Raw genomic sequence first — 25,208 nt, forward strand, 5'->3', positions numbered from 1 at the left:
TGACACCAACTACACCCAACTATCCAATACAAAGTCATACAGTATTACAGAGGGTGACATCCAACTACAAAGTCATACAGTATTACAGAGGGTGACACCCAACTACAAAGTCATACAGTATTACAGAGGGTGACATCCAACTACAAAGTCATACAGTATTACAGAGGGTGACATCCAAAACTACAAAGTCATACAGTATTACAGAGGGTGACATCCAACTACAAAGCCATACAGTAATTACAGAGGGTGACACCCAACTACAAAGTCATACAGTATTACAGAGGGTGACATCCAACTACAAAGTCATACAGTATTACAGAGGGTGACACCCAACTACAAAGTCATACAGTATTACAGAGGGTGACACCCAACTACAAAGTCATACAGTATTACAGAGGGTGACACCCAACTACAAAGTTCATACAGTATTACAGAGGGTGACACCCAACTACAAAGTCATACAGTATTACAGAGGGTGACAACCCAACTACAAAGCCATACAGTATTACAGAGGGTGACATCCAACTACAAAGCCATACAGTATTACAGAGGGTGACATCCAACTACAAAGCCATACAGTATTACAGAGGGGTGACATCCCAACTACAAAGCCACTATACAGTATTACAGAGGGTGACACCAACTACAAAGCCATACAGTATTACGAGGGTGACATCCAACTACAAAGCCATACAGTATTACAGAGGGTGACACCCAACTACAAAGTCATACAGTATTACAGAGGGTGACACCCAACTACAAAGCCATACAGTATTACAGATGGGTGACATCCAACTACAAAGCCATAGAGTATTACAGAGGGTGACACCCAACTACAAAGTCATACAGTATTACAGAGGGTGACACCCAACTACAAAGCCATACAGTATTACAGAGGGTGACACCCAACTACAAAGCCATACAGTATTACAGAGGGTGACACCCAACTACAAAAGCCATACAGTATTACAGAGGGTGACACCCAACTACAAAGTCATACAGTATTACAGAGGGTGACACCCAACTACAAAATCATACAGTATTACAGAGGGTGACACCCAACTACAAAGTCATACAGTATTACAGAGGGTGACACCCAACTACAAAGTCATACAGTATTACAGAGGGTGACAGAGTGACACCCAACTACAAAGTCATACAGTATTACAGAGGGTGACACCCAACTACAAAATCATACAGTATTACAGAGTGTGACACCCAACTACAAAGTCATACAGTATTACAGAGGGTGACACCCAACTACAAAGTCATACAGTATTACAGAGGGTGACATCCAACTACAAAGCCATACAGTATTACAGAGGGTGACATCCAACTACAAAGCCATACATTATTACAGAGGGTGACACCCAACTACAAAGCCATACATTATACAGTGGGTGACATCCAACTACAAAGCCATACAGTATACTGTTATTAAGATTCTTTTGATGTACATCTGCAGTTGCACACAGAGTCTTCAGTTTTGCTTATTCCTGGAGTGGATATGACGACAGTTGTAATCCATGGAATATCGAGGATGGATAAAGATATCCATAAGTTCCTAAAACTTTCCTACATATTGTAAGATATGTTTAACATTCTCATTTGTTACACTGATACCTAAGATATCAGCTGATGGAATAGTAGGGGTACCTACGAGACATTAAGTTTGTTGGAAACATATCTATCCGAGATCGTCACTATTGGAACATATTATTGCAGTGTGCCAGCTTGGTATGCCAGTCACTGACAAAACAAAGCGACCATGTCAACAAGGGCAGAACGGTCAGTGTGATGGTCATCAGCAGCAGGGCATTCATCAGGTTCTTGTTGGTGACACTTGTACCAGGTCTGGAGGGACAGAAAATAGGGTTTTATATAAAATGGCGACAGTGATATATTTGTCAGAGGCTGTATAATACATTTTATAATAAATTGGGTGTATAACATGAATTTTCCTTGTGCAGAAATTTACATTGTTTTGGTATATGGCATAGAACCACAATTATATCTTATGTGTCTTTGTTACCATTGTTTCATCATCTAACCAGGAAGCTTTCTATCCACCAATTCAAAGCTCCAAACACAAAAGAAAGAACTCATAAATAATGCATGTTATACAGGAAAGTGTTGTGACATGCACAGGACTCACATCTGTAGCAAAAACTAGGGGAGATAGTCTTGTAGTTAATACAGTAAAAAAGTTTATAGAAAGACTGTGTATTACATGTATGCTACAGAGCTGGTACAATTATGGTACAACTACCTTGATCAAAATAAGGGGAGATAATCATGTAACACATTTATACGAACAATTCTACACGAAAACCAAAGGTTGAAGGACAAAAGAGACATTGTGGATATTAAATGAACCTTATAAGTTTCATCATCAGCGTGAATTCTTATACATTTTTGGAATAATAAATAGAAGATTTGAAAATACCATTTCATCATGTCATATGCATACTCTTTTTTCAAAAACAGACATACCTTCCTTTATGCGAACTTATAAAAACTTTCATTCATCTGATGTTATTGTGCACATGTCTATGCCAAACTTACCTGCCAATATTTGTGAACCTAGAAATTCCCAGCCAAAAGATTATTATAAATACACCTCCCATCTCTCTGTAGTGGAAATCAAAGCAAAAGATTATTATAAATACACCTCCCATCTCTCTGTAGTGGAAATCAAAGCCAAAAGATTATTATAAATACACCTCCCATCTCTCTGTAGTGGAAATCAAAGCAAAAGATTATTATAAATACACCTCCCATCTCTCTGTAGTGGAAATCAAAGCCAAAAGATTATTATAAATACACCTCCCATCTCTCTGTAGTGGAAATCAAAGCAAAAGATTATTATAAATACACCTCCAATCTCTCTGTAGTAGAAATCAAAGCAAAAGATTATTATAAATACACCTCCAATCTCTCTGTAGTAGAAATAAAAGCAAAACATTTTTATAAATACACCTCTCATCTCTCTGTATTAAAAATCAAAGCCAAACGATTATTATAATACACCTCCCATCTCTCTGTAGTGGAAATTACAGCAAAAGATTATTATAAATACATCTCCTATCTCTCTGTAGTGGAAATTAAAGCATGTGGTAATATGGAAACAAAACCAAGTGAAATGACAATATTGAAACATAATTGATTATAGATTATAAAACCAGAGAATTTAAGAAACAATTATCATGATAACTAAAATGAAAGTAAATGCTAGTGTGTTCATTTTGAGATTGATATATAAACATTGATATAGTCAAATTATTATTTCTGCACATATTTGATTGTATAATTTGGATTACAGAAATTATCATTTCTAAATAAGAATCTACACTTGGCACATTATTGGATCAATTTTATTACCTGCCCTCCTCATGTTGTAGTGGGTTGGCTACCTTATGACCTATAGCTTCTAGTGCTAACACTACAGCGTACACAGCGTAGGCACAGCAGAGTGTGAAGTCAACGACGGCGATACTGCCCCATACTGTACCATCTACAATGGAAAAAAGTAAGACCTCAATTATTTTACAAAATCATTAAAAATCTCAAATACTAACTAACAAGATTTTAGTCTTTTTCCAAAATCTATAAATTTTCATCAATTTCACTTTCGGTAGAGACCAAAAGCATGCAATAAATGGCTTTTAAACAAAAGATTGAAAAAAAAAAGTTTTTCATATACAGAGTCGGAAGTCTGAAGAATTAAAGACTGGTTTCGGCTAACAACACCATCAAGGATGGAATGGAGTAATTGTGCATCCTTAATGGCATCCTTGATACTCCAGTGGTTCCGTTCACTTACGATATCTACACCCCTGGACTTTCTCATCGTAAAACTGGAGGCATCAGAACAGAACAGGTAATTTAGTCCTTTGATGTACATCAAAAGAGCCGTATAATGGTACACTGTGGTTGACAGTGTGGCTTTGAAGTTGGGCGTCGCTCTATCTGTAGTCTTCAAAGGTAATCTTTGCTGGTCTGTAATTGGTCAAATGTTTTCCGCTGAGCTGCCTTCAATTTCACTATGAGATAGTCCAGGGGTGTAGAGATCGTAAGTGATCGGAACCCCTGGAGTATCGAGGATGCCTTAATGGCAGCAGTTAATTATTACCATCAGAAGCTTGAATATAATACAGGGTGTGCCATAAATCAAGTTACACTTTCAAATTGTTGTTACTTTTGACATACATGAACTACAAAATAGATATTTTGGTAAATGAAGATATGTAATCAAGGATAACTTTGTTTTGACCACAGTATTAAAAAATGTGTCTTGTGAAAATCGTTGCTAAGATTACTTAGGTATGTTTTTTAAGCTGTTTGTTAGTCAAAATGTGAAATGTATGATTGCAGGCTTTATGGAGATGAAATCCTAGTGCTTTAAAGGGACAATTCACTCACGCTAATTCTTTTACATAACCAAGAAGCAAAATATGGCATAAATGTATTGTTCTACATTTCTTATGAAATATATAACATAAGATATTGACAAATTCCACGTCATTGTTTAGTATTTTAATTGATGCCGTTGTAATTACAAATCGTTGATCAATACGATTAAGCAGGTACAATATGTACGCTGTACCAATATCCGAGCCAAAGTCACGCACGTTAAACAAATGAACTACATAAGCACTGTGGAGGTGATATAATGATTTTTTAGGCAAGACAATTCACCTAATAAGGTAAACACACTTCTGTCATAGCGATTTGAGCTGTTCTAGACAAAAGTAGCATTACTCTACGAGCAAGGGACTGGGTTCGGCATACAAGATATTCGACCGCAATGTGTAATGGCGGACAGCGAGTGAGTTTGAACATTTCACACGCATTTCACCACCATGGGATGTTCTGACATATCACAGTAAAACCGACTGATCTAATTTCCATTAGAACTGGGGGTTTTCCGATATATATACAAATTTTAATGTTCTCGTCGAATGAATTGTCCCTTTAAGTGCTGAATTCAACAAAATATTTAATTTTGAAAGTGTAACATAATTTATGGGACACCTTGTACAATGTACTAATGATAAATAGTTTGACAGTAGGTGACCAGAATGGGTCTATATAGATGTTCCTGGTATGTACAGGTACTTTTTCTTTTATATCAATGACCTTGACTTCATAACCAAACTTAGAATGATTGACCTTGACCTCTCAAGAACTCATAAACTCCTTAATATTATGTATGTTCGGAAGTCTTTGAGGGATTGTTAAATGTAAATTTTTATGCCATCCAAAGTGGAAGATTTATGATTCAAAACTCATCCTGTGTCTTAAGATTTGTTCTACGTATACACTGAACAAAAATTATAATGGTTATTGTTATATAAATTCCTTACTTGTAAGACTTGGCTTGACTGCAGCTGTCAAACTGAGAATCCCCGGCACAGCATAGCCTGGCTGGATAAGTATATTAAAATGAAAATAATTGTATACACAATGAAAATCTTCATATCATAGATATGAAGAGCACCCTTTGATTGAGTGACCATGCTACAAAATCTTAGAACTTAAAAATGATGCAATTATCGTATATATGATAAATATAATGTAGTTTAATTAGGTCAGCTCTTAACATGTTTTCAATATCTTTAACAATTTGTTTAACTATTTCTATATGAAATTGGAACATTTTCTTCTTTATTTTCTTGAAACCTCATTTTGATTACAACATACTCACCACCCAGATGTACCAATCATCATCATTCAACTGTAAAAAATGATACCAGTAATCAAGATGATACACACTGTATACTTTTATGGGGCACTGACAAATATCATACAGTTAAATCATTGTGAAGCTAAGTAAAGATAAAAGTGACATTATTGCTATACAATTTCATAAAAATACAATGTAATTACAGTATATGTACCATCCTTAATACTCAATGGGTTACTATCACTGACATTTTATCCACCCCTCTCACAGTAAAACTGAAGGCAGTTAAGGAGGACCAATCACAGGCCTGTAGAGACTGTCTTTGAACATAACAGAGACAGATTAACAGCCAAACTTCAAAGCAACACAGTCAAACAAAATGTACTCAATTCCTTTAATGTACTTCAAAGAATCAAATTACCTGTGCCTCCTGAACTGCCTTATTAGCCCCTGGAGTATTGAGGATGTACATGTATCTCATCATTTTCTTTTCTGTTATGTTGAGAGAATAATTAACATTGATCATTGACAAAATCCTGATACATTAAGGGCTACTTTTACTTTTAGATTACCTGAACAATCAGAATACATCTTATGTAGTTGTTTCACCTTGTAATACAGCTGATTATGACAATACTACCAGTTCTTCTTATATACTACAACTAAAAAGTAAAACCATGGTCTGTTAGGACTTAAATACTAAATACAAGGTATTTAAGTCTACACAATACCAGTTGAAATACCTACTCAATATATAATACTGGTATACATGTACCTACATTTACAAAGGCAGCCAAACTAAAGAAAATTGTCATGATGATGTTGATCAGTTGCCACACCAAGGTAGAGGGGGAGCTTGATTTATCCTGCATGTTATGATGGATATGGATCACAGACCGCATCTCTTGAAAATTGTAATCTACAATATAGGTTCACAATTCAGGAGGAACTGAAACGAAAATGGTGGCAAATATTACAAAGTTTATAATCGAAAAAAAAATGAGTAAAGGTAAGGTCATTCATTCAAATGAAATATTTAAAAACAGCAAGTCTTTCTTAAAACGAACCTAGATCAAACTCTTTCTTATTGTTGATAACCCCTTTCTTTTGCCAAACCTTCCAGAAATATATATGTACACTGTACATGTCAGAGGTCATAATTTGTGGTGAACATGCATATGTTGCGAGAGAAAACCAAAATATCAGAAGGACCACCAAGATTCCAAGCTGGTGGTCCATTGGACCACATAAAAATCAACAAATATGATAAAGCAGATCAATTTATCATCATGTTTAATGCAATTGTTAGCAAGAAGGTTCACTAAAATTAGGAACCACCATGCAGTGCTGAATATTTGGTGGTCCTGGTGGCAATTTTAAAATGACTTCTCAATGATCAGTCTGAATAGTATATGACCTGTCCCGATACCAAATGGTGTCGACGAATTCCACCTTTTCGTGTAGTAGAGCGCTCTGGCGCTAAACCAGACAACTATGATAATGTCTAAGTCTGGTGTCAGGGCCAGAGTGGCTATACTTGCGTGTGAATGGGGACGGTATAAAAGTTATCCTTCATACATATAATTGTAAAAGAGATCCCGATCACTGCTAATTCTTGTTCTTCTTTAGTTTATCACCATCCGTCAATTCCAACTTATGTAACATAAATTATTAATCCCCGAAGTCGCCTCTGTGAGTCGTGTACGCCTGATCAGCTCACTAATACGTGCGCTATCGCAGATCTTGATAACATATAGTTAGCGAAGTCACAAAGTGATAATGCGCAATATTTTAACGGGAAAAATGATAAAGAATCTGCTTTAAATTTACATGGCATTATGTTTACGGAACACTACAGAAACTAATATATATGTTACTGGTCAGATGTTAAGTGTTTAAAGCACATATAATTAGAAGTACCCGTGATAATGAACCCCTCCATACGCGACCGCTTCTTGCAGAAAAAACATGATCTGTTTACATTTAGTGCGCATGTGCGAAATAATAAAATAGGACCCAACGACCGGACTGAATTTAACTCGGATTTTTTAACCGCGCTCTCACCGGGCACATGCTTCAAAATTGAACTTTTTCTCATTATCGAAACGACCCAAAGTAACGATTTTGGAGTTGTAAACTATTAAAAACGTGATTTAAGTAATATCAATATATAGATCAATGTTCAAAACCGTTAAAAGCTGATCAGAGATTATTAACTTGAAGTAACATTACATGTATCTTTAGGCAAAAAAAAAAAAAAATAAGGTAATGTTACTTCAAATTAATAATCTCTGATCAGTTTTTAACGGTTTTGAACATTTATCTATATATTGATACTACTTAATATTTATATATATATGTGTGTGTCTGTTAAGGATTACTCGACCAACCCTAATTTTTTAACCTCGACCTTTTCCACTTTTCTACAAAGAAAAGAAATCAAAAGTTGGGATTTCGATCTCAGACTCCGGTTCTAGCCGTTGTTTTAGAGTGAAAGACACAAAAATAAAAATAAGCCGACCTACCGACCCTATTTTTTTTGGCCAATGTAACCCTAAACAGACAAATATTTGTTTTGCCTTATTCTTCGATTTCATGATTTTTTTTAAATGTTTGAATGACCGTCTGTATAGCAAGCCTAATTACTTTTCATTCTATTAATTTCCATATCGGAATTAAATTTCTGATTTCGATTTTTTTTTGTCTTCTACCAAAATGAGTCAAATCGATCGGCTTTCGTATACTGCGAGCCACCATTTTTTGGCGTGCGATTCACTGTCACCAATTTCGCGATCAAACTAAATTCGCGAATATTTGTATCCGCGAATTACTATACTATATACATCAGTTTTATTGAAAAGTGTTGTAAAATCAACCAACTTACCGGCAAAAGTTTAAACTCCTCCAGATTAACTTTAAATGCAGACCGCGAAATTTAGTAGCCGTGAAAATTTCAATTTTAGCGATGGTGGGCTATTCAAATCGCTTTTCGTCCGTGGTCCGTCATTCTGTCCGTTAACAATTCTTGTTACCGCTCTTTCTCAGAAAGTACTGAAGGGATCTTTCTCAAATTTCATATGTAGGTTCTCATAGGGCCCCTTTTGTGCATATTGCATTTTGGGACCAATTCGTCAATAAGATTTACCACTATTTCCCAAAAAGGGAAAAACTGAAGGGAGCTGTCTCAAATTTCATGTGCACGGTCCCATAGTTCCCTGGTTATGCATATTGCATTTTGGTATTGATCGGTGAACAAAATGGCCGACAGGACGCCATTTAGGATTTTGACAATTGAAGTTTGTTACCGCTATTTCTCAGAAAGTACTGAAGGGATATGTGTCAAATTGCACGTGCAGGTTCCTCTAGGGGTATAGTTATGCATACTACATTTTTGGACCGATTGATCAACATATAAGTTCCCCTAGGACCTTAGTTGTGCATATTGCATTTTCGGACTGATCGGTCAAAAAGATGGGCGACAGGTAGCTATCTTGGATTTTGATAATTGAAGTTTGCTAATGTTATATATCTCAAAAAGTACTCAAAGGATCTCAGATTTCATATGTATTAATACGTAGTTAAAGTTTGAAAAGCAGAGAAAAGATCCCTCTTTCGTTTGTCAGACATAGATCATTCTTTGGTGGGCGCCAAGATCCCTCTGGGATCTATTGTTTATTACACCGAAACTCAGTAAGTCAATGTATAGTCTCCACGTCCTTCTGAAATACCCACCGCAAACAACTTTTTTAACAGTAACAAAGAAATAAAATTATGGTTTTCATAAAAAAAACTTGTTTCATGAATGCAAAGACGCATATTGATTAATTGATATGGGGCTTAACGTCCATGTTCCGGTTATCCAATTGCCGAAACTAGACAGCCAATCACGACACAGGAAACACAGACACACGTGTAAGACAAAACTCACGAGAAATAATGTATAGATCCAGGTACACAATGCACATTGGGATACCAGTTCGTCTTTTCGTCTTTTCGTCTTTTCGCCCCGAAAAGACGAGAATTAAGAAACCTTAATTTTCGTCTTTTCGTCTTTTCGGGGCGAAAAGACGAAATTTAACAACTTTAAATTTCGTCTTTTCGCCGCGAAAAGACGAAAAGACGAAAAGTCAAACACGAAAAGACGAAAGTGATACACGCTAATTAGCGACTTTGATTCTCGTCTTTTCGCCTTCAAAATTCTCGTCTTTTCGTCTTTTCGTCTTTTCGCCCCGAAAAGACGAAAATTAACAAACCTTAATTTTCGTCTTTTCGTCTTTTCGCCCCGAAAAGACGAAATTTAACAAACCTTAATTTTCGTCTTTTCGTCTTTTCGCCCCGAAAAGACGAAAATTAACAAACCTTAAATTTCGTCTTTTCGTCTTTTCGCCCCGAAAAGACGAAAATTAACAAACCTTAATTTTCGTCTTTTCGTCTTTTCGTCTTTTCGCCCCGAAAAGACGAAAATTAACAAACCTTAATTTTCGTCTTTTCGTCTTTTCGCCCCGAAAAGACGAAAATTAACAAACCTTAAATTTCGTCTTTTCGTCTTTTCGCCCCGAAAAGACGAAAATTAACAAACCTTAATTTTCGTCTTTTCGTCTTTTCGTCTTTTCGCCCCGAAAAGACGAAATTTAACAAACCTTAATTTTCGTCTTTTCGCCCCGAAAAGACGAAAATTAACAAACCTTAAATTTCGTCTTTTCGTCTTTTCGCCCCGAAAAGACGAAAATTAACAAACCTTAATTTTCGTCTTTTCGTCTTTTCGCCTTCCGGTCTGGTGTGGAAGTCATTTTGAAATCTTTTTATCTTAATATTGACTTAATTGTTCAATATAGAAGCATCAAAGTAGTTTATGATAACAATCGATTTATTAAATTGATAGTATTACAAGTATCTTCATCAATAACTAAGATTAGAAGTTTTAAAACAGAAGTCAACATGTTTGTTTACAGCAGTTACGTAGATTTCTCACACGTGGCATATGCCACGTGCCACTAACAGATTCATCATTCCGCAAATCCTTTAGCGTGATTGATACATTTTTTTAAAATTCATTAATATCTTATTTTTTGTGTTCTAATCGCCCTCTTTAGCAATTACGCTTATCAAAACATTGCCGTGTATATGTAAGGACCATAATGAACTTAAGATGCTAAACATAGCACTTACAGGAGTTGCCTCCCCTACACAACTTGGAAAAAAAAGTTGTCGGCGGGTATTATTTGAAAGCGTTTGAACCACGGATAAACTTGTTAACAAAATAATTTATGAAAGACAACTCGTGAAGACTTTGAGTTTAAAGGAAAGGACTTGTACCAAGAAATTGCTCAAATACAGTTAATTATAACAGTCAATCAGTAGGTACAAGGTACTGTGTATTATTTGAAAACACATTTTGACTACATACATGACATGGTCTTCATCATAATTTTACATTAGAAATTACATTATAATCTCCGTCGTATATGATAGATGACAAAGTATATCTGTAATTTGTATTTTTTCAGGCGAAAAGACGAAAAGACGAAAAATTAAGGTTTGTTAATTTTTCGTCTTTTCGGGGCGAAAAGACGAAAAGACGAGATTTTTGAAGGCGAAAAGACGAAAATTAAAGGCGCTAATTAGCGTGCTTCACTTTCGTCTTTTCGTGTTTGACTTTTCGTCTTTTCGTCTTTTCGCCGCGAAAAGACGAAATTTAAATTTGTTAATTTTCGTCTTTTCGGGGCGAAAAGACGAAAAGACGAGAATTAAGATATTTAGTTTTCGTCTTCTCGGGTCGAAAAGACGAAAAGACGAAATGGCATAAATCAGCCACCGTACAATGCACATTGGGATACCAGTTTAACTTGTTAGCTTGCCCTGTCCATATACATGTATAAAATTATTTACACCTCCGCTACACTTACAAAAAGGCATACGGTGACAAACTTTCATTACAGGTTCAACCTTTGGGCTAAAAATCCGTCCGGGACGTGGTTTTACCTCCATAGTCGGGAACCACTTTATGAATTTAATAAATATAAGGCTTAAGTTTAAGGACTCAACGTACCTCCACGAATAATATAACTTTGTTTACGGGATAGGAAATAGAGTAGGAAGAGTTAAAGTACACAGAGAAAGTAGAGAGTGGGAGGTATAAATATGTTTTTGGCACTATTTGCATATATTTTTGTAGTAAAAACGTAGTAAAACAAGTCACGTGGTTATACCTCATTCATCCCATTGGCCGAAATATAGAAATGTATTATGGGTAACTTGTGATCACGTGATTGTGTGTTTACTTCCAAATATAGTGATAGTTTGCTTGCCATTTTTCGGAAAAAATGATTTATTTGAAAATATTTTGACATGAAAATGTTATTATATATTGCATGCATATCATTTTGACTTGCACATAAGTACTGTTTTACCGTAAATAATGGACTGATATGACTTATAAAGCTGTCATTTCCACGTTTTATCTATAAATGATATTATGCGAATTGACAAATTCAATCGGTCTAACCGTCTAATCTAGGATCAGTGAAGATCGGCTACTCCCGGCTAAATTCGTGCAATTCTAAATTTATATATATTTACCTGCTTTAGCTTTCAGAACAGATGAATATATAACAAAGAACGTAAGATCTCCGTCAAAAGACCAAATTATATATAGTAAATACCAGGTCAGAGAAATCACTATATTTGGAAGTAAACATTCAATCATGTGATCACTAGTTACCCGTAACACAATTATATATTTTCGACCAATGGCATGAATGAGGTACATATAATGTATAAGCGTGACTTGTTTTTACTTCGTTTTACAACATAGAACGCGTGTTCTGTACCAAATTGGACAAAACACCCCGCGGATCGTGGTTTCATATCCAACATTTGAAATTGCTAAGCAATATCATCATATCGTTGTTTGATTTCCATATTCTTTACAACCAAATGGTTAAGCTTCCGCGTAGCCCACTAAACCTTTTGGGAAGCTAATACTTGATAAGTTTAATAACGAAAGGTTTTTCGAATATGACCAACAGGAAAGGACAAAGTTTACTTTTGATGAGAACGTCTTGAAATGGATAAATGTTAGGTTGCAGTAAACATATACAGACGTCCATGGATTATTCTATGTCATTTTGGGAGGCTGGGTTAAAAACAATTTAAAACAGTTTCAATATACCAAAATACTTAATTGATAGGTTAGAAAATGTTCAAACAGAAGCGGCCCGAATTATAACAGGGGGACCAAACTTTCGAAAATAGAGTTACTTTATAAAGACACACAATGGGAAAAGCTATTCGAACGTCGTAGAAAACATAAACTTTTACAATATCACAAAATGGTTCATAACACATCGCCAACATATCTTTCCTCCATATTACCCCCTAGACCAACCGCAATTCATACATACAACACTAGACGATCAGATATGCATCAAACAATTCGCACAAGGACAAATTTATATTATGAATCTTTTTTACCTTCATCGACTCGTGCATGGAATGAACTTCCATTAGATATAAGAGAAAATTCCTCTATTAAGGTTCTCAAAAACTACTTTGAAACTGAAATCACAAGAACACCGATTAGCTATTTTAACACAGGTAATAGATCAGACCAAATACTTCATGCTCGGTTGCGTCTAGAATGCAGTATATTAAACCAACATCTTTACAGTAAAAATCTTATAGATTCGCCTCGTTGTGCATGTGGTTTTATAATAGAAGATTCCTTTCATTTTTTGTTCAATTGCATCAAATATGCTGACATTAGGCACCAATATCTCTCTGGTATATTCACAAAATATAATATCGTTGACGATTTAAATATCCTTTTATGGGGTGATCCTTCATTTGAAAATAAAATGAACGAGGAAATTTTTGTTTCGGTACAGAAGTTCATCTTTTACAGTAAAAGATTTTAGTAATTCATACCTTGTATAGTTTTCTTTTTTTCACTGGGGTTTCAATCAATATAACTTGTCAAACTACATAATTAATTCATAATTATAACTTTACATTTACTATCACAAAATTATTATTTTAAATGTCTGCAGTAGACGTATACGTAAATCATATAGAAAAGTAATTGAAAAGTAACTATAAAATTAATTGTCTATTGACAGTATATTTCTATATTAAACACTTAATGTACTACCAAAAAAATATATATATATAGAGAGAGAGAGAAATATCTCTACTTAAGTATAAATGTATTGTCTCACTGGTTGTTCTGTTATTGTGTATATGTCCATGTCAAAACGCCGTGCTTTTTTTTTCAGGAGAGGAATTAGTATAAGCTCTAAGCTTGTTTTCCCATCCTAGCTGTCTGTATGTATTGGTGTATATGTATGTATATATTTGAATAAATATTGTTTAAACTAAAACAGTTAAAAAACTACCTCTAGGTACGTCTAGGATTTATCATAAGGCACTATGATAGCAAATTGTAACTATTGTTCGTATTCCCGTGGTCCCTAGAGCTAATTGCATTTCTATGAAAGGGGTGGCAATATTAACATAATCGATTAAACAAAGATTCTAAAGCAAGTCAAAATGATAGTGTAATCCCACCAAACATCGAACGCCTCTTCAAACTGCGACATTCTTCCGCCATATTTTACTTGCATGACAATTCGAAATATCGTACATAGTATTGGTTCCGGCTGCTGACGCTGGGGGATTATTGATGTGATCGATGGTGACCTGACACATGCCAGGATGTATGGATATTTAGCGACTTTCGCTTTTACATTTGTTATGGTCGTATGTTCGGAAGCAGAAGTGCTGGAATATTGTTCGTTCTTTAATAACAGAGCGCCGAAGCCACAACCAACGCTGAGAAACTGTACATGGTTCAAAGAGAATAGTTGCTGCATGCAAGAGGAGATAGCCGAGACGTTTGGACAGGTAAAAAGTCTTCCCGGAGCATCACCAGCCTGTCAACAATACACTAATTACCTGATGTGCTATATTTGTGCACCCTACCAGAATTTCTTTTATAAGCAAGAAAACCTGTGGGTATGTGAGGAATTCTGCGATGCTTGGTACGGTGCCTGCGGATCTGCTATTCTGAAAGGATCTAGAGTAAATCAACTGTATACCAACGGGAGAGATTTCTGTAAAAGTAGATCGTACAAAGTCAACACAATAGCAGAGAAAAACTGCTTCTTTTTCGACAAATCGATGGACACTACAAGCGGACAACGTTCTGGACATGTTTTTTGGGAACATTCCGCCATGTTTGTATCGACAATGATCATGTTTAGTTTGGTGTTATACCCACTGTAGCCAGCGTGTGTGTGTTGGTGTGTTTACCATTCCATTTATCGATCCAAAAAAGAAAAGTATAACCGAAAAAAGCACCTGAAATGAACTTGAAGCATCACGAAACGGCTGAAATACACTACTAAAAATCTTTCGCCCGATATTATGAAATATTTCCAGAAGCAATGTTTCTGTTATAAAAGTACAACTTTGTGCACGGAAACCTTCATTAGAAAAAAAATCAATATGGTGCCAAACACGCGACTGGCCTTTGATCAATAAACAGACTTCGAGCCAAAACATTGCTCAATAATGTAGGTGTGTGTACATGTAGAAAGGGTTGTGATGTAGGTTTTTATGTTCGTTTTACAACGATTTTCTAATATCAATTTTTAAATTTAATTAATGCCAAATGCATATGTATATTCATATAGTTAGCTCTCCCAATTATCATAATTTTTTGTTGTTTTCACAATGCATGTACATATTACATTGGATTATATAAAATCCTGTTTTTATTTCTCCGTTGATTCTTTATTATCGAATCCCTTAACCCATTTTGTACTAGAATAATATTTCATGTCAGTGTTGCATTAACATTGATTAAGGTAATTTAAAACATGGATGTGATGTTATCTATTGTTATAGCTTGAGGTATAGTCAGAGCAAAGTCTACTATTATCACCTACTACTGTGGTATAGTTACCTTTTGCTGTGGAATAGTTTGTGAAAGATTCCACGGAAAAAGGTAACTATTCCACAGTTGAAGATGAATGTAGCGACTGGTGAACATAGCTAAGCATGTAGTCAGAAATACATCCTCATTCATTAAATCCTCGGAGAGATGGATTAAAGATCAACCCAGGTATGTCAACGTTATTGTGAAGTATTTGTAAACTTATTTTCATAATACCAATATACATACAAATGTATATATATATGTATACAATTTTCATCACTTTCTTTCACAGCCATTGTGTCCATAACCCAGAAAAGAATTCACTTGAACAAATCCAGAAGAGAGAAGAATTTTCTGCCCAAATGAAATAACGGATGCTTGCATTGCTTTTTATCAATATTTTGTATATCCAAATCACTTCATATTTCATAAAATTGGCATCAATCAAACAAATCTACATCCCAACACCTTTCAAGAAGATAATAATTCCAAAGGAATACTTAAAAAAAAACACTATTTTGCTACATGATATTTTGTGTATCTATATATATATATATCCAAAATATTGGGGGAATCTTTGGTTGTTTTTTCTTCCCTTTAAGGCCTGTGATGGATGGAAAAGGATTTTTTCCCAAATCACCTCAAATTTATATCCATAAATCTACAGAGCTAAATATTTATGGTCCTCCATGTTGAGCTGCGAAAACTAAACTGAGTAAATATTTCAGTGTGAGTACCATATAGTACTCGTACATGGATCTTTCAAAAAAAATCATGCAAATCATGAACCTTGTTCTCCGAGTGAAGTAAATAAAAGAATCACAAATAGGTCTCAGTAAGGATAGGCAGTAAGGGTTAACCTGGAGCTGTGGAATAGTTGAACAATACCTAGTGTAATAGTGGAGACTGGAGAGTACCAGTGACATTCAGTGCCATGTTTTAAGTATGTTTGGTTTGGTTTGTTTAGTTTTACGTCCTATTAACAGCCAGGGTCATGTAAGGACGTGCCAGGTTTGTTGGTGGAGGAAAGCCGGAGTACCCGGAGAAAAACCACCGGCCAGCGGTCAGTACCTGGCAACTGCCCCACATGGGATTCGAACCCGCATCCCAGAGGTGGAGGGCTTGTGGTAATATGTCGGGACATCTTAACCACTCGGCCACCGCGGCCCCATTCAGTGCCATGTTTTAAGTATGAGAAACACCTCAAACTGTGAAATAGTCAAGAGCAATTCATTATCTTGACTATTCCATAGTTTTCGGTGTTTCTCCTATTCGTATCATAGTGAGCTACATATATTCAAATCATCCTCGATACTGCAGGGGTTTCGATAACTTACGATTTCTGCACCCCTGGACTATCTCATAGTAGAACTGGAGACTGCAGAACAGTAAAGGTAATTTAGGCCTTTGATTTACATTTGAGAGCCGTCTAACGGTACATTGTGGTCGACTGTGGCTTTGAAGTTGGGCGCCGTTCTCTCTGTAGTCTTAAATGATTTTTTCGCAGGCCTGTGATTGGTTCAGATTTTTTCCTATGAGCTGCCTTCAGTTTTACTATGAGATAGTCCAGATGTGTAGCGATCGTAAATGATCGGAACCCCCTGAAGTATCGAAGATGTATTCGAAGTGACTTTACTCTGTTGGTAGCATTCCCCAATTCAGCAGCTTTGCATAATCTTATCACAAACTTTAAATGTAGCCGGTCAGAAGTAAAGAGTCAATTCTTCTGGTTGATATATTTAAAGACAGCTTAACGAATGGCATGGTTAAGTTACCAACAACAGGAACAAGCTGGATATCATAGGCAGTGAGCCGGTGTAGGAGAGATGTTACGTGCTCTTGACGATGGTAACAACCAGACTGATTTTGGGGACAGTGCTGCTGCCCTATGAAACCTAAAATTGTAGACTGTTGACATTTCCTGTGTAAAACCAACAATTATAGACTCGACATTTCCTGGTGACATTTCATGTAAATCTTTCCTGTAAAAACTTATTATAATGGTGCTTGATTACCCGGCAGAGCGATACGACATTTCAGTTTGGTACTTATATTCATTTGATAAGTATATATCTTAACATTGCCCAGCACATCATAGTATTACATAAATTCTTGATAGTTATGATTATGGCATTTTTTGCTCATTCTGTTTTCAGACACGCATGGCCCAATATTGCACGAGCATTCCAATAATTCTGTAGTCGGTTCAGTATCTGATATTGGTCCCCCAACTCCTCCAAACCAGCCATCTGCTACTTCAACTGACACGCATTTGTCACACGTTTCATTTTCACCTTCATTACCGATTTCTTCATCATCTCTGGCTCCTCCTGTATCCATTTTGCTCGAACAACCTGGGCGATTTCCAAGCTCCATCTATGTCTGGAGCGTCTCCTGGTAAAGAACCATCGACAGGTTAGTCGACGGCATCAAATCTCCCAATACACAAACATCACCGATACCCCTATGAGAGAAGATACCTTTAGGGATTTCCACACGATCGCGATTCGACCGAATGCATCCTCATTTTCAACTCAATCGGAATTCGTGCATCGCTGTGTCCGAACGATTCAAATCTACAATCAATAATGTTCAGAAAGCCAGGCACTTCTGGAGGTAACTGGTGTACATTTGTAACAGCGATGTCCATATTGCCCAGAAGCTGTTCAAAGTCTGTTACATTAAGTCATGTGGAATACTGCTTTTAATTCTCCGCTAATTTTTACATTAAATTTTAGCAGACGTATTTCTCAACCCATTTTGCACCAAAGTCAAAGTAGCATTAAGTAATACCATAAAAAAACTTAACCGTTTGTAATAGTCACTTTACATGAACTTCTTAAAGCCACAGATGGCCGAGAGTATTGATTTATTGTTATGGAATGCATATCACAATGGCGTATTTATGACAAGACAAGATGTTCACCGAGCAATGCAGATCCAAAACATACCAATTATACACTAAACTGTATATTCTTTTGATTATACAAGATAACTTATATTTCTAAGTAATGCAATTTGACCTTAAAACATGCACATATTGAAATTTGCATGTCGATGTTATTTCAAGACCGGTTTAAAACAAATACAAGAGACCGTACTGTGACTTTTTAGCATTTATTCCAGGATCAGAGAGGTGAAACTTCTGTTTTCAGGCACGCATGACCCAAGTTTTTACGAGCATTCCAATACTTGTATAGTCGGTTCAGTATTTGAATTTGTCCCCCAACTCCTCTACACCAGCCATCTGCTACTTCAACTGACACGCATTTGCCACCCGTTTCGTTTTCACCTACATTACCGATTTCTTCATCATCTCTGGCTCCTCCTGTATCCACTTTGCTCGAACAACCTGGGCGATTTCCCAGCTCCATCTATGTCTTGTTAATTTGTAACTATAGCTGGTACACCAGGTACACCCCTGTCATCTGTTTCGTTTCAGACAAATCATAGTGAAATTACTTTTGCAGCATCTTCTCATATTCCTCTTATATCCATATATACTCACAATTTTCTTTAGAGGACCCTGGTCCTTAGCCCTTTTCCAGAAAATTGCAAATGGCGAGATAGGCATTGTTAGAGTCGACCATGAGGGTGAAGTTAATTTGCCGCCACCGAAAAAAACATTTTTGTCGCTCCGAAACTGGAGAGAGAACTAGAGTTAAAGAAGAACACAAATAAAAGATGTTCTTACAACAAATAAAGTGTTAAAACGAAAAACGCACCCCTCAAAAAAAGACAAATAATAATAATAATATCGCAATGTCTCTACCCTCTCACATTGCCATTCCAAGTAAAACTAGATGGGAACTGGCCAAATTCGCTAAATATTTCGTTGTCTGTGGATTGACAACCACTGACAAAAGACTTAGTGTCCCAGATTGTCCGAAACTTTCGGGTTAGTACACTCAACATTTCCTTATGGTTTACTTTCCTCTAGGGAACCCTTGAAAATATTATGAATTACGATAATAGTCATTTGATTTGATGTGGTTTACTTACTGGCAAATTGTTTATATCTGGGCAAATTAAATTAATCTAAATGTATTCTATAGCATTTCAAAAGTTGTAGGACCAAGGCGCTCAAATGAGTGACATCGTTGATGACATACACTTGAAAGAAATATCTCAAGTTCAAATTAGTTTCTGACGACTGCAGACATGAGTCTTGTGTCTTTCAAAATAAATCAGTCTTTTTGCAAAGCAAGACGATTGAAGTTGTTTCATCTTCCAGATGCGATTCCCGAGGGTTGTTCTTTCCGGCAAACGCAGTGTTCAATAGTTATACTTTCTTTGATGATATGACGAAGGCTTTGGAACCACAGACCGTTTGGATGTCGTGTTACTTCTAGGCGGTGCTATTAATAGAATATCGTCATTTGGTGCTAGTCAGGTCATTTTGATCGAACTTTAGCTGTTCTAAAGGTTTTATTAGATCATCAAGCCCTTTGTATCACAGTATCCATATTTGAAACATGGATGTGATGTCATCTATTTTTAAAGCTTGAGGTATAGTCGGTGCAAAGTCTACTATTATCAACTACTACTGTGGAATAGTTACCTTTTGCTGTGGAATAGTTTGTGAACTATTTCACGGGAAAAGGTAAATTTTCCACAGTTGCAGGTAAAAGTATTGACTAGTGAACATGTCTTAGCATGTAGTCAGAAATACATCCTCATTTATTAAATCCACGGAAAAATGGAATAAAGATTAACTTGTCAACGTTGTCGTGATTTATTTTCATAAAACTGATATATACAATTTTCATCACTTCATTCCGAAAATTTTTTTTATCATTTCTTTCACAGCCACTGTATCCTTAACCCAGAAAAGAATTAACTTTAACAGATCCAGAAAAAAAGAATATTAAGATTAATTCCATGAGACAAATGCTGAATTTTCTGCGAAAATGAAAAAAAAACCCAGATGTTTGACATGATTTTTTCCATATTTCGTATATCTGAATCACTTCATATTCCATAAAAATGGCATCTTCAAAACTTTACATCCCAACACCTTTCATGAAGATATTTCCGAAGGAAAAACACACTCTTTTGCCACATGATTTCACTATTTTTGTGTGTATATGTGGGAAAAATAGATGTTTTTATTTTATTTTTCTCCCTATATTTTGATTAGCTCCCTCTAAGGCCTGTGCTGCACTGGGAAAGATTTTTGCCCAAACACTTCATATTTACATTGTATATCCACAAATCATCACTACTGTGTTAAATCTGGATACAGAGTTACATATTTATGGTCCTCCATGTTGAACAGTGAAAACTAAACTGAGTAAATGTTTCAGTGTGAGTACCGTATAGTACCGTGCATGGATCTTTAAAAAAATCATGCAAATCATGAGCCTTGTTCTCCGAGTGAGATAATGATATGAATCATGAATATTTCTCAAGGTTTAAATATGTAGTTAGGGTTAACCTGGAGCTGTGGAATAGTTAAACAATACTCAGTGTAATAGTGGAAAGTACCAGGGACATTCTGTGCCATGTTTGAAATACGAGTTACGGGCCTCGAACAATTCATTATCTTGACTATTCCATTGTTTGAGGCGTTTCTCCTTTACAGAATCCTTTGTGTCCGAATGTTTTTATTGGAAGTTAATCAAGAGCAACGCCCAAATTTAAATCAACACAGTCAATCAAAGTGTACCCGTCTTATTCGATTCGTTTGATGTACATTAATGAAAATCTCTGCAGACCTGTGATTGGTTATTCTTTTCTCCCGAATTCAGTTTTAATATGCGATAGACTATGGGTGGATATAAATCAACGACCGTGAAAGTAATCCCTGGAATATCGAGGATGATCAGTCTCTGGATAGGCTCTCTTCCGGGCATCGGCTTCAAATTTAGAGCTTTTCACATCGTCAAAAAGACCCAAAGTAATGATTTAGGGGTGGTAAAATAAATATTTTAAAAAACTAGTTGTATCCCGCCAAACACTAAACTCTTCTTCAAAACGCGAATTCTTCCGCTACATTTTACTTGCACAACGATTCGAAATATCGATGTGCCAAGGCACTGGTTCCGTCTGCTGACGCTGGGAGTTTATTGTATGCTCGATGGTGACTTGACAAACGCCAGGATGTATGGATATTTAGCGACTTTCGCTTTTACATTTGTCATGGTCGCATGTTCGGAAGCAGAAGTGCTGGAATATTGTTCTTTCTTTAATAACAGAGCACCGAAGCCACAACCAACGCTGAAAAACTGTACATGGTTCAAAGAGAATAGTTGCTGCATGCAAGAGGAGATAGCCGAGACGTTTGGACAGGTAAAAAGTCTTCCCGGAGCATCCCCAGCCTGTCAACAATACACGAATTACCTGATGTGCTATATATGTGCACCTACGCAGAATCTTTTTTATATACAGGAAAACCTGTGGGTATGTGAGGACTTCTGTGATGAATGGTACGTTGCCTGTGGGACGGCTATTCTGAAAGGCTCTAGAGTAAATCAACTGTATACCAACGGGAGGGATTTCTGTAAAAGTAGATCATACAAAGTCAACACGAGAGAAGAGAAAAACTGTTTCTTTTTCGACAAATCGAAGGACACTACAAGTGGCCAAGGTTCCGGACATGTTTATTGGGAACATCCCGCCATGTTTGTATCGACAATGATCATGTTTAGTTTGGTGTTATACCCACTGTAGCCAACGTGTTCACTGCTCCATTGATTCAAAACAACAACAGTATTAACATAACCAAAATCAAACCAGGAGACCCGAAAATGAACCTCGAGCATATCAAAACGGATAAACTGTACTATTTAAAAACTATTTCCAGAAGCAATATTTCTATTACAATTTTGTACAGTTAGCTCATCAGGAGAAAAATCAATATGGAACCAAGTCTGTGTGCTCAACACACGGCCGATCTGGAATCGATAAACAGAGACTTCGAGCCAAGACATTGTTCAATGATGTAGCGTGCGTGTGTGTATATATGTAGCCAAGAGTTGTGATATAATTTTTAATGTTGGTTTTACAACGATTTTCTAAAATTGATTTTTAATATTTGATATTATTAAGTTTAATTATTAGTTATTGGTAGTCTATAACTTCTATAACTTACAATAAAGAAGGTGTATAGGCCTATATAAATTCATATTGATAGTTCACTCCATATCAACCATTCTGTTTTTACAATGCGTGTTAATATTACATTAAATCATATAAAATACTGTTATATTTCTCCGTTAATTATTTATTCAACAGTCGTACTCCTCCATTCAGTTTTGTACAATAATAATTTTTCATGTCAGAGTTGTATTAGCTGATTCTATAGTTACAAAAAAGGACACGTAGAACTCTATGCGATTGTACATTACTGACTTATAATTATAGTTCCAGGGATCTGTATAACTACAGTCTCAAAAGCCTGTGGTACTGTATCTGAAAGTGGAAATAGTCAGGAACATTGATTCTAATGTTGCATGTTACATGTATTTCGAATGTTGCATGGATGACAAGCCAAGTTTTTTTTACAGAGTATTGATTGTCCGAAATACACCCTATTTATATAGGAAAATGTATAGGGATTGGTATTCTTGAAGCTATGTAACATGTTTAAACACGAAATATTCGTACTTGTAATGTACAGTTGATGTATACACATTTATACATTTGTATATTAAGCATCTAATTAGTCGGAATGGTTCTGACTACCAGATTCTCAATAGTCCAAAGGGTTCTGATTATCTGGGCCCGGTTGTTCACAAAATGACTCTGTGACTGTCCAATTCACAATTCACATTATACATTTTTTCATGTCTCGTTATTTGCTGCAAAATTTGTGATATCTTCCCTAAAAATGGCACGTAGGCAAAGAATGAAATCTCACAAAGGTTTATGAATTGTTTACGTTAGTTTTACAAGAGATCATTTTGTTATGATTTGAATATTAATAGCCTACTCAGCTTTTGAATAACTGGGCGCGATTCTCAACTTTACCAGATCAATTGTCCGAAGGGTCTAACTTTACAAGATCAAAAGATCAAGTGTTCGAAGAGTCTAACTTTACCAGATCAATTGTCCGAAGGGTTCTAACTTTACCATATCAATAGTCCGAAGGGTCTAACTTTACCAAATCAATAGTCCGAAGGGTCTAACTTTACCATATCAATAGTCCGAAGGGTCTAACTTTACCATATCAATAGTCCGAAGGGTCTAACTTTACCAAATCAATAGTCCGAAGGGTCTAACTTTACCATATCAATAGTCCGAAGGGTCTAACTTTACCAGATTCGCTAGATATTTCGTTACCTGTGCACCTACAACGACTATCAAAATACTATAAGTGAATCAGACTGTCAGAAACTTTGGGTCTAGTACTAATAACTAAATATTTCCCGAAAATTCAACTTCCTCTAGGAGCTCATTAACATATTAAAACAATAGTCTTTACCATTTAATTTGACGCGGTTTACTTGTTGGTAATATTTTTTACATATGTGAAGGAACATTACATTGACTATCGGGGAAATAAATGAATGTAAAGGCATACTATGGCCCTTCAAATGTGGCGATGGACTTGTGGAAAGGTGACAACAGAATTCTAAGTCCATTCTTGCAGGGATAGATGCTCAAATGAATTACGTCGTTAATAACATCGAAGGAAAAGGAAATCCGAAAAAAATGACCAAAGGTATTCTATGGCCTTTCAAACGTTGTTGGGATACTTCTCGGCATAGCGACAACAGAAATAGCTGTCCATTCTTGCAGGGGTAGGTGCTCAAGTGAATTACATTGCTAATAATATCAAAGAAAAACGAAATCAGAAAAAAAGAAGATAAAAAATACAATATCACAAGTTCAGATTCGTTGCTGATGACTGCAAACATGAGTCTTGTGTCTTTCGAAATAAATCCGGTTTTTTTTCAAAGCCAGATGATTGAAGCTGGTTTCATCTTGCATTTGCGATTTCCAATGGATTTCTTTAGGGAAACGGAGTGTTCAACAATGATACTTTCTTTGGTGATATGACGGCTGTCATTGGGATAATAAACCAAACGGATGACTTCTTATTTCAAGGCGGTACGCGTTTCTTTGCTGTCACAGCGTCCAGATAGAACCGTGGCTGCCCGAATGTTCTTGTAAGATCCCCAAGCCCTTGGTATACTGGCTTCCAGATAGAATCGTAGCTGTCCGAATGTTCTTGTAGGATCCCCAAGCCCCTGGTATTCTGGCTTCCAGATAGAATCGTATCTGCCCGAATGTTCTTGTAGGATCCCCAAGCCCTTGATATCGTGGCGTCCAGATAGAACCGTAGCTGTCCGAATGTTCTTGTAGGATCCCCAAGCCCTTGGTATCCTGGCGTCCAGATAGAACCGTATATGCCCGAATGTTCTTGTAGGATCCCCAAGCCCTTGATATCCTGGCGTCCAGATAGAATCGTAGCTGTCCGAATGTTCTTGTAGGATCCCCAAGCCCTTGGTATACTGGCTTCCAGATGGAATCGTATCTGCCCGAATCTTCTTGAAGGATCCCCAAGCCCTTGATATCCTGGCGTCCAGATAGAACCGTAGCTGTCCGAATGTTCTTGTAGGATCCCCAAGCCCTTGGTAT

General features: G+C 36.3%; 3 protein-coding genes across 5 annotated transcripts; 2 read left to right on the top strand and 1 right to left on the bottom strand.

The window, feature by feature from the left end:
- Nucleotides 1-1,660: 1,660 nt before the first annotated feature.
- Nucleotides 1,661-7,678, bottom strand: LOC138323756 (transmembrane protein 220-like). 3 transcript variants are annotated; one of them, XM_069268578.1, is made up of 7 exons: nucleotides 7,607-7,678; nucleotides 6,466-6,635; nucleotides 5,708-5,737; nucleotides 5,367-5,427; nucleotides 3,382-3,514; nucleotides 2,566-2,631; nucleotides 1,661-1,854 (listed from the first exon to the last, which is right to left on the bottom strand). In XM_069268578.1, exons 2-7 carry the CDS (start codon nucleotides 6,586-6,588, stop codon nucleotides 1,704-1,706), a joined length of 564 nt encoding a protein of 187 aa, XP_069124679.1. In that variant the 5' UTR covers nucleotides 6,589-6,635; nucleotides 7,607-7,678; the 3' UTR covers nucleotides 1,661-1,703. The 3 variants fall into 3 exon arrangements, with proteins under 3 accessions (XP_069124679.1, XP_069124680.1, XP_069124681.1); XM_069268579.1 differs by lacking the exon at nucleotides 7,607-7,678 and adding an exon at nucleotides 7,104-7,316; XM_069268580.1 differs by lacking the exon at nucleotides 7,607-7,678 and adding an exon at nucleotides 7,025-7,046.
- Nucleotides 7,679-14,359: 6,681 nt separating this feature from the next.
- On the top strand, nucleotides 14,360-15,799 carry LOC138324559 (riboflavin-binding protein-like). Its single transcript, XM_069269610.1, has one exon. It carries the CDS (start codon nucleotides 14,399-14,401, stop codon nucleotides 14,966-14,968), a length of 570 nt encoding a protein of 189 aa, XP_069125711.1. The 5' UTR covers nucleotides 14,360-14,398; the 3' UTR covers nucleotides 14,969-15,799.
- A 5,886-nt stretch (nucleotides 15,800-21,685) lies between these two features.
- On the top strand, nucleotides 21,686-22,826 carry LOC138323757 (riboflavin-binding protein-like). Its single transcript, XM_069268581.1, has one exon. It carries the CDS (start codon nucleotides 21,696-21,698, stop codon nucleotides 22,293-22,295), a length of 600 nt encoding a protein of 199 aa, XP_069124682.1. The 5' UTR covers nucleotides 21,686-21,695; the 3' UTR covers nucleotides 22,296-22,826.
- Nucleotides 22,827-25,208: the final 2,382 nt, after the last annotated feature.

This window comes from Argopecten irradians, chromosome 5, assembly GCF_041381155.1.
Source record: "Argopecten irradians isolate NY chromosome 5, Ai_NY, whole genome shotgun sequence".
NCBI lineage: Eukaryota > Metazoa > Mollusca > Bivalvia > Pectinida > Pectinidae > Argopecten > Argopecten irradians.